General features: G+C 55.4%; 1 protein-coding gene across 2 annotated transcripts in view; it reads right to left on the bottom strand.

The window, feature by feature from the left end:
- HIC2 (HIC ZBTB transcriptional repressor 2) overlaps nucleotides 1–13,198 on the bottom strand; it is a 37,664-nt gene that overhangs the window by 12,336 nt on the left and 12,130 nt on the right. For both annotated transcript variants that reach the window (XR_004676329.1, XM_034989197.1), the window contains exon 2: nucleotides 771–868. Coding sequence is in view for 1 of the 2 variants with exons in the window: in XM_034989197.1 (XP_034845088.1) it covers nucleotides 771–796 (26 nt within the window). In the remaining variant the exon portion in view is untranslated. The remainder of the gene's footprint in view (nucleotides 1–770; nucleotides 869–13,198) is intronic.

Consider the following 13,198-nt stretch of genomic DNA (forward strand, 5'->3'; position numbering starts at 1 on the left):
AGTTGACAAGGGTACCTTCACGTCCTTCGGCTCAGGGCTCAATCTCTGAAAGTGACTACTCTGAGCCTTGCCCCACCTGGGACCCCTCTGCCTCTACCAGCGTACCCAGCCCAGTCCTGCCTCCCTTGGGGCAGAGTCTGAAGGGATCACGCCCACGTTGCCTTCCTGTAACACAAACACTTCCCGCGCGCCGTTGCCCCATGCCTGCCCTCATTTGCAAAGAGAGGAAAACCCTAATAACCACGCACACCCCAAAGGTGGCCTCGGAACTGTGAACACACATGGGGAGACACGGCCGCAAGCTAGCACTCAGGGCCTAATAGGAGGCAGCAAGCACCCGCTCAGCCAGCACAGCCTTACAAGACCGCTCAGCTGGGGCTCAGAGGCTAGAGCCTGTGTCCCGAGGGAACCTACCCTCTGCCACCCCCTGCCCCTCAGCCAGCCAGGAAGGGACAAAGAGCCCAAGGCACGGTTTCCACACTGGCCGGGACACCCAGCCCCAGGGAAATGCAGTGTCAGCCCCACCAGCACTCAGGATACCTGGTGCTCCCAGGCTGGCAAGAGAGGGCAGGCCAAGGGCAGGAGGTCCCATCCTCCAAGAGCCTATGAGCCGCAGCAGCCCCTCCTCTGCAGGCTGAGGGCAGTGGGCCCCAGCCTCACCTGCATGCTACCCAGCACTGTGTGCACACAAAGGGCCAGGCTGCGAACTGCAGGACTGTGTGGGCAGCCCAGGTGGCCCTCCCCCTCGTCTGCCCCCCTCCCCAGCCTACCGGAGTGCCAGGGGCCCAGAAACCATGTGCGCAGCAGCCAGCGGGGGTGGCCTCCTTGAGCGCGCGGCCTCCCTGGGGGTGCATCAATGCCTGGTCACCTGGGGAGGAGAAGATGGACAGGGTCAGCCAAGGGCAAGAAGGAGCGCCAGTAAAGGGGCAGGTACCTGGTGGTCCCGGGGCCCTCACTCCTGGGAAGGTCTGGGGTCTCTCTGGCTGGGGTACCAGGGGCAGCCACAGTGCCCAGCAGCCATCAGGCCCGGTGGCAGGGAAGGCCACAGGCCTGGAGAGCTCAGCAGGGCTGCACTCTCCTCCCACCCAGAAGATTTAGGGTACGCTTCAGGGCCACCTAGGCCTGTGGGGGGCGCTGGTGGCAGGCGGCCTGGGCAACGCCCTTCTCGGGCTGGCCACATTTACATAACAAAAGGTCAAAATTGGAGGCACTAGTGCAATGGGCTATTTATAAGAACCAGTCTCAGCCGCTTCTGGCTCTCCTGCCTCCTTCCCTTCCTGATCTGCTGCTGCCACCCCCTCCCTGCCCAGAGGGCCCAGCCCCCTCCTGCCCAGCCCAGTCGGACCACATGGCCTCCCCTCGCAGGACTTTCTGCAGGCCTGGCCTTTCAATACCAGCCCGCCAAAGCCAGCTGCCGCCAGATGTGAAGGTCTCCTTCTGCCCCCACCATCCCCCCTCCCCCAGAGATGCAGGTCCCCAGGGAGGGGGATCCTGAGGTTCTGACTTTTTGCACCCCACTCAGCAAGCCTGGGCTCCCTTGGAATGGAGCCAAGGGTGGGGGCGGAGGCGCACAGCAGCCTGGAGCCCATCCCTGCCTGCCCTTCCCCCACCCCCAGGGCCAGGGCGGCTCAGCAGGTCCCTCAGGAATGTGACCAGACCCGGGGTGCGGGGTGGCTGGGAGGCCTCTGCTCCAGCCAGCCAGCTGTCTCTCTGGCCCCCAGCACAGTCCTCCTCTCATGGGGTGGCCCGGGGGTGTGGGAAAGTGGGGAGGGGGAACGGTTGGTCCAGAATCCCACCCATGGCCCAGATGGCAGGAGAACCAATTCTGTTGGTCCAGAGGCCTGAGAGCACCTTCGTCTGCATTTAATGAAGGCCCTGGACCCCTTGTGTGTGTAGAGAGTTCAGGCTCTCCTGCCAAGTGACACCAGAGGTGGCCAGCAGGACAGAGTAGAGCTCAGCCTTAGGAAGGGGGGCAGAGACCACCTCAGCGCTGGTGAGAGCAGCCCTGAAAAATGAAGCGGGAGCCACAGCGGTGTGTTCGAGCCTACCAGATGCCCACCACACAGCCTGCTCCCCACCAGATCTCAGGGCAACCCAAGCCCTGCTGGGGCACAGCGTCCACACCGTGGCCCCCGATTTAGCACATACCAGACCCCACAAATAGGTATTACCTGCCCTTGTCAGAGATCAGGCCAACAACTACTGAACACCATGCACAGAGGGGGCAGCAGAACAGAACTCGGGGGCTTCCACAGGTACTCACTGCTCCAGCCCTGCCAGCCACTTCACCAGCCACTTCACCAGCCACTTCGCCAGCCACGGGAAGGCAGAGTGACTGACCAAGGTCTCCGAGGTTGGGTCAGACATGACTCTTCTTGGGCCCAACTTCCCCACAGGGACTCCACAGGACAGGGCTGAGTCGCCTCCCCAGTGCCCTCCACTGGGTGGGGCCACAGCAGGGCTGCCTGCTGGGCGGTCAGAGCCAGCACAATGCCACCCTACCTGCCTCCCACCCCAGGCGGGGCCAGGCAGGCCGCGACCACCGATGTTAACCTCACCACAAGGGAGGGGCGCCCCACTACTGCAGGGCCAGGATCCCCGCAAAGCCTTGCTCTCTTCTTCCCAGCCAACAGGAACAAGCAGACAATCCTCTGCCCTACAGCTCAACACGGGCTGGAGGAGGAGCAGGCACCTATGCTGGAGAGGCTACAGCCCCAGGGGAGGCGGGGTGCCAGGGAAACATGACCGTGGGGGCTGGCCCAGTAAGCTGGCAGCGCAGGCCCCGACCGGGTCCAGGGGCTTGGTGCCCAGCCTTGGCAGGAGCCCACAAGCTGAGATGAAGATACCGCCTGGCACCAGCTCCTGGCACCCAGCAGCCCCCTGGCAGCAGGCCCAGGCAGCGTGCCTATCAGCCCCAAGGATCCACACCCAGCTCAGAACCGTTGCCTGCCGGAGCACTGGCTCCAGAAAGCCCAGGATCTGGGGCAGTGGGATCATCAGGTATTCCTCTGAGGCCAAGACCTAGCCCATGGGGGGGGGGGGGGGCAGGGGGAGATGAGACCCTGGCTAGGCTGACCCTGGGGGAAGGGCAGTAGGAAAAGAGTCCCTGGGGAAGGCCAGCTCTGGCTTCTTGTGAACACAGAAGGGAGAATGAACAGAGAGACCTGGCTATAACACCTGGATTCCCTTCCCAGGTCCTTGTTTACAAAATGGTCCACCCCCACCTACCCAGCTGGGCTGTTAGGCAGAGAACTACACAGGTCTCTGCTGAATTCTCATGCCCTTTTCTCCCCCTCCAAGTCCCTGCCAGAGAAAAGCCAGACACGCCCCCGCCCCGCCACACACACACACACTGAGGTGAGGGCAGGCCCAGGGCCCAGACAACCCAGACTCTTAAAACACACACCCACTCAGGGGCGCCTGGGTGGCTCAGTCATTAAGCGTCTGCCTTCCGGCTCAGGTCATGATCCCGGGGTCCTGGGATCGAGCCCCGCATCGGGCTCCCTGCGCAGCGGGAAGCCTGCTTCTCCCTCTCCCCCTGCTTAGTGTTCCCTCTCTGGCTGTGTCTACTCTGTCAAATAAGTAAATAAAATATTTAAAAAAACACAAAACAAAACACACACACCCGGGTCGCCTGGGTGGCTCAGTCGTTAAGCGTCTGCCTTCGGCTCAGGTCGTGATCCCAGGGTCCTGGGATCGAGCCCCACATCGGGTGCCCTGCTCGGCGGGAAGCCTGCTTCTCCCTCTCCCACTCCCCCTGCTTGTGTTCCCTCTCTCGGCTGTGTCTCTGTCAAATAAATAAATAAAATCTTTAAAAAAAAAAAAAAAAACAACACACACACACACACACCGAAGGGAAGGCCAGGCCCACAAAGCTGAGCCGAGGGAGCTGCCTGAGCTCCCTGCACCTGTCCGCTTGCTCCTTCCAGTCTACCCTCCTCACTACAGGCGTGAAAGGCCCAACGAGGCAATGCCATCCTGTGGAAAGAAACATCTTGGGGGCACAAATGCCCAATCAATAAACGAGGTTCTGAGGATAGGGGGTGGAAGTATAGGAAAACTATAAATTCTGTATATTCATTTCTGTAATATTCAGAATCATAAAATAATCATGTATTACTTTTACAATCCTAAAAAAAAAAAAGAACTGATGCACGAACATGGATAAATCTCAAAATCATGACGTCATGAAGAAAACCTTACACAAAAGAGTAGAGACCCACAATTCCATTTAAAGTAAGTTCTAGAAAAGACAGAACTAGTTCCTGGTAGAAACAAAATCAAAAGACCCTGTGGAGGGTGAGGTGAGCACTGTTTGGGAAGGAGCATGAGGAACTTTCTGGGCTGAGCATGGCTCTCTATCTTTGTTAAGGTGGATGTACTCACTGGTCAAAATTCAAAGGGTTGCCTGAAATTTGGGTACCATGTTGCATATAAATTTTATGTCAAATTGAAAACAAAAATTCCGGGCGCCTGGGTGGCTCAGTTGGTTGAGCGACTGCCTTCGGCTCAGGTCATGATCCTGGAGTCCCGGGATCGAGTCCCGCATCGGGCTCCCTGCTCAGCGGGGAGTCTGCTTCTCCCTCTGACCCTCCTCCCTCTCCTGCTCTCTGTCTCTCATTCTCTCTCTCTCAAATAAATAAATAAAATCTTAAAAAAAATAAAAAAGAAAAAGTGAAGTCTTTAAAAAAAAAAAAGAAAACAAAAATTCCAACAAATAGAAAAAGAACAGAGCTTCCCTTCTCAGCAGCTCACTACCAGCTAACATTCACTCAACCTGGGCACACAGGAAGCAGTTCATGAGGGCAGAGTGGTCATAGCACGAACAAATCCGTCTCCCTCCTGGTTCCATCCTGGCTCGGCAGCCCTTGTGGGTCTTTAGTAGGTAGTCAAAGCCCAAGGCCAAGGATACTCCGAAGACTCCCCCACCCTGCCCCCCAAACACACAGCAGCCAAAAGGCCAACGTGGACAGCGGAGGCATGGCCCCATGGCCTCCTGACCCATGGAACAGCACCCCATTAGGAGCCCCACTTGCCCATGATTCCAGGCAGTCTACATGGCCTCAAGGGCTCGTGGGGAGGCTAGAATGGGGCCAACTTCCAGGCCTCTTTTCCTAGCACCCCATAAAAAGCAGAATATGGGGCGCCTGGGTGGCTCAGTTGGTTAAGCGACTGTCTTCAGCTCAGGTCATGATCCTGGAGTCCCGGGATCGAGTCCCGCATCGGGCTCCCTGCTCGGCAGGGAGTCTGCTTCTCCCTCTGACCCTCCTCCCTCTCATGCTCTCTCTCATTCTCTCTCTCTCAAATAAATAAAATCTTAAAAAAATAAAAAATAAAAAGCAGAATATGCTCTGGCCCAGCCTTTCGAAGGCCATGAGAGAAGGTTTTAAAATAAAAGTGATCACTGCGGTGCCTGGGTGGCTCAGTCGGCTGGGCATCTGACTCTTGATTTCTCGTTATCAGCTCAGGTCATGATCTCAGGGTCATGAGATTGAGCCCCAGGTCATGAGATGGAGCCCCACATCAGGCTCCACGCTCAGCATGGAGTCTGCTTGAGATTCTCTCTCCCTCTGCCCCTCCGTTTATGCACGCTCTCCCCCGCCCCCGCCAAAATAAATATATAAATACAATCTTTTAAAACAATAAAGTAAAGTAAAAGTGATCTTTGCTTAAGCAGAGAGCCCAGAAGAACAATTCCAACCACCTATCCAATGGGAACTGGCCCAACTTAGCCTGGACACCCACTGTGTCCAGAGCCTGGGCTCCAGGAGGCCTAGGCATTCAGAACTACTCTGGTCAGTGGTACCTGGCTGGCTCAGTCAGCAGAGCAGGCAACTCTTGATCTCAGGGTCGTGAGTTCAAGCCCCATATTGGGTGTAGAGATTACTTAAAAATAAAACTCAAGGGAAAAAAACAAACAAACTATTCTGGTCATTCAACCTCCACTGGTGCCCTCTAGAGACCAGATTGGCAGCAGGCCCTGCATCCCTCCTAGAGACAGAGGAGCACATCCCACCCCCACGGGTAGGAGCCAGACTCAGGGTGTGGTTTCACAGCTGGCACACTCCCTGACCCTCGTGAGCAGTATGCTCCTGAAAAATGCTGTCATTTCTACCCAATGCCTAACCTCCTGCAGGCAGGACCCCCCCCACACGCTCCAGAGGCAACTGCGGGCACCGACTGAAAGGCTTCCCAATTTCACAAAACTTCTCTACCTCTCTCCCAACCAGAAGGGTGGGCCCTAGAGAGAAAGGTGAAGGACAGGGAAAAGGGGCCCACCTGCCTCCCCTCCCTGGGCTGGCCCCTTTGCCCAGATCTCCTAGAAACTTTGCCACCCCACCTCCCTCTCTGGTGGCCCTCCCTCACTTTCTTGAGCGGGACTTCCCACAGGAGTCTTGAAGCTATGCCGGGGGACAGGAGGAACTCCATCCAGCCCACTCCAAAGCACCCAAAAGGAGACTGTCTTTTCTCCTTAACGACCTGGGAAGGAACGCCTAGCCAGAAGTCACAGTGACACAGGAATCTTCCAGCCACCCCTTGCCCACCCAGAGTCCCACTGCCAGATGGGAGACACAAAGCATGCCAAGCAGAGAGACAGTGCTGGGTACAGCCAGCCACAAGGCAGCTTCCACACCCACAGGGGTTTAGCTCATCTGTGTCAGAAAGGGTCCTAAACATGCTGGCTACTGTCCCCAAGCCTGAATCTGAGATCAGCATCCGCCTTAGTCACAGCTGACCTGCACTGGTCACCTGGTACTCCAGGTATGGCCCTAACAGGTGCCTCTTCCTTGAAGGCCTGGCCCTACCCAGGCTGCAAGAGAACAGCTTGAGGGCATGGTGGAGACAAGCTGGAAGGTTTGTACCTTCCAGGATCCAGAAGAGCACAAGGCCCAGTCCCCAAGCCACCAACCAGCCCTGCATTGGCCAGAAGCCCCAGACCGCGTTCTCCTGTCCCAATGGCCTGGAGTTCTATTCTATATCCCTCTTCTCTTTCTCTTTTTTTAAAGAGAGAAAGAGTGGGGAGAGGGACAGAAGGAGAGAGAGAGAATCTCAAGCAGACTCCCCGCTGAGCACGAAGTCCGGGACAGGGCTCGATCTCACGACCCTGAGAGCACGACCTGAGCTGAAATCAAGAATCGGACGCTCAACTGACTGAGCCAGCCAGGCATCCCCTCTATATCCCTCTTGTCTGTATTCCTCCATGAAGTCTTTCCCATCCCCTTCACTGTTCGGGGGGAGCCTCTCTCCCCTTCACCCACCCACCCAGGCAGCCCCTCACCCCACCTCAGCCTGCCCCCCTGGGGAAGACTGGTGTGTTATCTCCACCTCCAGGGACAGATAAGACAACAAAGGTCTGGGGGTTAAAGAACCTGCACAAGGTCACAAGAGCACGTAGGTGGCAGAATGAGGACTCAAAGCCTGATCCAGAGCTAATGTCAGACTCTCCCTACCCCATAGACGGATATCACGTACCTCCCATTGCTGGGCAGGGGCAGGGATCACTTACAGGAGCACAGCCCTCCATGCATCAGAAAGAGGGTCTTGGTCTCCAGCTCCACCCTCATCTCCCCCTGCCCACCACCAGCCACCTGCCCATCACAGCAGAGCCTTACCTGGGCTGCATTCTCCTGACCTCAGTGTATAAGGTCAACCCGGCTCCTTTATCGCCTGAGGCCAGTGAGAAGCTTGGGGCTACAAGTGACAAGGTGCCCCCTCCCCCGCCCTGGCACGCAGCCTGCTCTGGGTGCCCAGGCTGTGCCCGGCGCTCTTCTGAGAACACCCCTGGCCTCCATGACCTCTCTGGTCTGTCCCTCCAGGCATGGGCTGGTGGTGGGTGGGACTCAGTGCTCTGGGCAAGCCCAGCCGTGTAATCCAGCCCAGACCTGGATGCCGGCCAGCAGCTCCTGGCTCTTCTCCCAGACCATCCTCCTGGAAAGCAACAGGCTCTGCGAATGCCAGGAGCCCAGCCCTCCCTCGGACGCGGCTTCTACGAAATAAACATTTGGGTTCCACTCAGTGCACTGGTGATCTGATCACCAGGGACCCAGTGCTGGCATCCTTCCCCGCCCCTCAGGCCAGCCCTGTTGCCCAGCCACCCGCTCACTCTGAACAGCAAGGGAAGCGGCATCCACCCCAGCTGGACTTCGAGTCTGTCCTGAAATCCCTTCAGGCCCCACTGAAGACCCCATGCTGCCCATGACGGCCCAGGGCCCTGACCACCTTCTTCTCTACGCTCTCCCATCCAAGAAGTGGGCCCGCTCCCGGGTAATTCAACACCGCGACAAAGTGCCCGTGTGAGGAGAGCCCTGGCAGGAAGCTCAACACTGCACAGGCCCGGTGGCCTGTAAACCTTGCTTCTCCAGGGCAGCCTCGGGTCTTCTCCCTCCCCCAGGGCTACAAGCCCCCCATCACTCCTGGCTTTGGAGCCGACCAGAAGCAAGGCCAAGACGGCCTTGGGGGCCTGCAACTGGATGTCCCTTCCTGGCTCTGACGCAACCGGTGACCTGACACCAGGAAAGGCACAGGGCAGGGTGCCACTGGAGGGCGAGGTGTTGCAAGTGTACCGGGCCAGGCCAAGCCATAAATGCCACTGGGGAGAGGCAGGTGAGCACCACTCAAAGAAGGGGAACAGCAGTTTCAGATTAGGATTATCATTACAAAAACTTAGGCTCACTCCCAGACTCTCTCCCCGACATTGCACTCCCCTCGGGAAGGGCCTGAACTATTGGCAATAACAGAGCAGGAGCCTGGAGGCAGGGAAGCACGCATAGGGAAGGTCGGCCGACAGGAGAGGGCACTGGTTCTTGTGCCCGAGGCCCCAGGTCCCAGTGGTCTGGCTCACCCGGGGTACGGCCCACGGGCCAGCAGCCACAGGTGCGGCAGCACCACCCAGGGTCTCGCAAGAAAGGCAGTTGCTCAGGCCTCACTCCAGACCTCAAAACCAGAACTGGCATTTTAACCTCACAGGACTCGCACGCACATTCAAGTCTGGGAAGCGCTAAGGTGGGTTCTAAGCTTTCTACTGCCCAGGAAGCCCACCGCTCTCCAAGTAATAAACGCTCAGCCACTGGGTGTCGAGAGGAAAAAGACAGCTCCCAAAGGAAAGACATTATTTCCCAGATAAACAAGCCCAGAGAGTGATTAATAAAAGCAATGGACCTGGGGAGCACCTGGGTGGCTCAGTCAGTTGAGCATCCAACTTCGGCCCAGGTCCCGATCTCAGGATCCTGGGATCGAGCCCCAGGTAGGGCTTCCCGTTCAGCGGGGAGTCTGCTTCCCCCTCTGCCCCCTCCCGACTCATGACACATGTGCACGCTCTTTCTCGCAAATCTTTAAAACAAAATAAATAAACAAAATAAAAAACAACAACAAAAGACGCTGGACCTGGAACATGAGACCGAGGTGGAGCATGGTTACCAAGCACCTGTGGAGACAGGGTGTGGCCAAGGGCAGGGGCTGCTGGACCTGGGAGGCAGGCAGAGACCTGAAGGGAGGAGACCAGCAGCACGGCACAGTGGTAAATAGGTGGAAATCCCACCTTCGAGGAGCTAAAAGGGCACCTGGAAAGCCTGGGCAGCCCCACTGGAAGAGACTATCACAAACATCTCAGCTGCCCCGGGGACACCCTTCAGATGAGATAACTAAGTCCCAGAGGGAGAGACATGGGTCACAGCTGAGTCACAGAGCTGCAATTGCCCGCCCATGGCTCCTGGAAAGAAACTCCAACTCCACAATTTCAGAATCAGTCCTAGTAGCTAACAATTTCTTATGCCAACTAAGGGCTCTACAAGAATTAAAGCAAAACTAACCCAAACCCCTACCATCTTCTATCACAGTCACATCATAGAAAAAAAATATTTCATGACCAAAAAGCAGGAAGAGGGGCGCCTAGGTGGTGCAGTTGGTTAAGCGTCCAACTCCTGATTTCGGCTCAGGTCGTGATCTCAGGGTCGAGATCGAGCTCCGCGTCCGGCTCCCCGCTCAGCAGAGTCTGCTTAAGATTCTCTCTCTCCTTCTCTCTCTGCCCCTCCCTGCCTCATGCTTGCGCTCTCTCTCAAACATAAATACATCTTGGGCGCCTGGGTGGCTCAGTTGGTTAAGCAACTGCCTTCGGCTCAGGTCATGATGGCAAGGTCCTGGGATCGAGTCCCGCATCAGGCTCCCTGCTCTGCGGGGAGCCTGCTTCTCCCTCTCCCACTCCCCCTGCTTGTGTTCCCTCTCTTGCTGTGTCTCTCTCTGTCAAATAAATAAATAAAATCTTTAAAAAAAAAAAAAATACATCTTAAGATTTTTTTTTTAAACTTACTCATTTGAGAGAGAGGGAGAAGCAGACTCCCTGGTGAGCAGGGAGCTCCACATGGGGCCTTATCCCAGGACCCCAGGATCATGATCTGAGCTGAAGGCAGATGCTTAACTGACTGGAGCCACACAGGTGCCCCTAAATAAATCTTTTAAAAAAGCAGGGGGGCAGGGGCGCCTGGGTGGCTCAGTTGGTTAAGCGACTGCCTTCGGCTCAGGTCATGATCCTGGAGTCCCGGGATCGAGTCCCACATCGGGCTCCCTGCTCGGCGGGGAGCCTGCTTCTCTCTCTGACCCTCCCCCATCTCATGCTCTCTCTCTCTGTCTCATTCTCTCTCTCAAATAAATAAATAAAAAATAAATTAAAAAAATAAATTAAAAAGCAGGGGGCAAGAACCACCTCTCAATGTAGGGCAGTCCTTCCCAAGAAAGGGTAGTTGACAACCCTTCACCCACATGGTTGCTGTAGGCCAGTCAGTCTCAAGGCAAGCTGGCATTAAGGAAGCACTGCCCTGCCCCGCAATTCGACGTGACCCTCCTGGCCAGGATTACAGAGATGCCACCCTAAAGGGGAATCAGAGAAAAACAAAACTTGATGCCAGACAGTAATGATGGGGCTTTCATTAGCTGGGCGAAAACTAAAGGAATATTTCCCGAGGAAAGAGATAGGTGATACTTTAGAAATAAGGCCAAGAATGAAAACATGCAAACCCTGTGGTCCAGAAAATGCACTCCAAGGTCTACACCAACAGAAATCTACCCGCCTGCTCACCAAAACCCAGGCAGGCATATGCGCGGCAGCCCTGGTCACAGGAGCCCGACACCTACAGGACAGGGGGTAGCTGAAGGTATAGGGGCTGTTAGGCAGCCATGAGCACAACTGACCATCTGAACAGGACCATACAAATGTGCCTTTTATAGGTTAAAAATAGCTGACTGTTGGCGAGGTCACCAGTTTGATTTACATGCACATAGATGAGTCTCTCGAGCATCCTGTTGACCAAAGAATCCAGGCTGAAAAGAGACTATATGGTGTTGATTCCATTCATGCACGTCAGAAAGCAGGCAGCACGACGAGTCCAAGGGTGAGGGAGGAGCGGGGGAGCACAGGGGGTGACTTAAAGGACTCACAAGGGGGTTCCGGGGTTGTGTTTCTCATTCTGGATACTGGTTACACAAGTATGTCCATCTGTGAAGAACCCTCAGAGCTGTCATTCACAACTGCACACGTTGCCTATGTACAACGTACCTGAATATAATACAAGGCACAGAAACATTCAGGTGGGAAGCTGGGCCCAGTCTTGGTCCTGATTAGCCAGTGGACCCAAGTCAGGAAATAACCTCCCTGAACCACCAACTAATAATCATCATCACAAGACAAGAAGAAGAGCACTGAAGGACAGAGTGGCCACGTCCAGGACGGAATGTCCATCTTAGAAGAGAGAACTCTGCAGACCAGCCAGGAACCTACAGAAAACCTAGAAACCGTCATAAAATCAGTGTCTGCCATCCAAAGTAACAACAACATGACGACAGTTTTAAATCATCCTAGTGTCTAGCCGATACTTCTACAGAGGAGTTCCAAAATCAGACAGGCCCAGGAGAAAAGAGGAAATTCCAACTGGCAGGTGAGGTACAAACAGGATCCATTCCACCAACGCCTGAGCAGATCCCAGAGCAGCCAGCTAGGCACATCAAAGGAAGGAAGCCAAGGAGAAACTAGATGAGGCCCTCCGGAATAGGGGGTCAAAGGGAGCTGCTGAACAGAAGGAAAAGCCCCCTTGGCTCCAGTGTGATCAAACCCCCCAACTCTCAAACAAAGGGCTCAAGGAACTACAGCCAAAGACCAAAGATTAAAAAAAAAAAAAAAATCAAGTAGAGACACCATGGGCACCCACTAGTTTTTAAAAAGCCATTTTTAAGGATAAAATTAGGGAACTTCTACAGAAAACCTCACACTCTATGGCCTGTGCCTAAAAAGCCTCCAGGTGCAGCACCTTACAGAAGAGGTCTCAGGTGTTCAGCAGGTATCTTGAAGGGTCTAACAGAGGAGAGACCAAGAGCTCAGAAAGGGATTCGGACAGAAATCCACTCAGACTTGAGGAAAACACACTCCCAGTGTCACTCTACTTTTAAAATGGAGTCTCAGTGGTACTGGAAGGATTGCCTAGCATTACGAAATCGGCTTTGGAGACAGAAAGCAAACTGAACAGGCATTTATCTGCCTGGAGAAGTAGAGCCGGCGATGGGGTGAAAATGGGGCTACTTAGGAAGCAACAAAAACCCTGCCCTGAAAACACCCAAACCCCCACCAGCAGGCCGGACAATAAAGTGGAGGACAGCGCCACCCTGGCCCACTCCAAGTGGGGACGGAATCGCAGAAACCACAGCTACACCCGGCACTTCAGTGAATCTCAAAATAGAGGTGAGTGCCGGGCTCTGAGTGCACAAAGAGCAAACTCGGCCAAACCCAGCCACCTGCTGTTCAAGGATCCAGACAAGCCCAGGGAAGCGACAAAGAAAAGCTAGGGAATGGTTAACCCACAATTCAGAAGAGTGATTTCTGGAGGCAGGCAGGGATGAAGTGGGAAGCAGCACAGGCGGGTGTCCAAGGGCTGTTTCTCACACGGGTGGGGGAGGCGAGGGTGTGCCGTGTCCACTGTACCTATAGGTGTGCACACGTAATTTATACTCTCTCGGTAACGTTTGTAAATCACCCAGAACGCAATCCTCAAGTCAACTGAGGAAGCTGGCATGCTCTGTGCAGGAACCCCAAAAGAAAGGGGAGCGAGACGAGACCTTCTAGATCCAGGGCGGTGCCAGCGACTACAGCTGTGTGACACTCACTCGAGCATCCCTCACATAGTCACTTGACCTAGAGACCCCCCCCTCCAAACAC

Source organism: Mirounga leonina, unplaced genomic scaffold (assembly GCF_011800145.1).
Source record: "Mirounga leonina isolate KUSES-001 unplaced genomic scaffold, KU_Mleo_1.0 Mir_481, whole genome shotgun sequence".
Classification (NCBI taxonomy): domain Eukaryota; kingdom Metazoa; phylum Chordata; class Mammalia; order Carnivora; family Phocidae; genus Mirounga; species Mirounga leonina.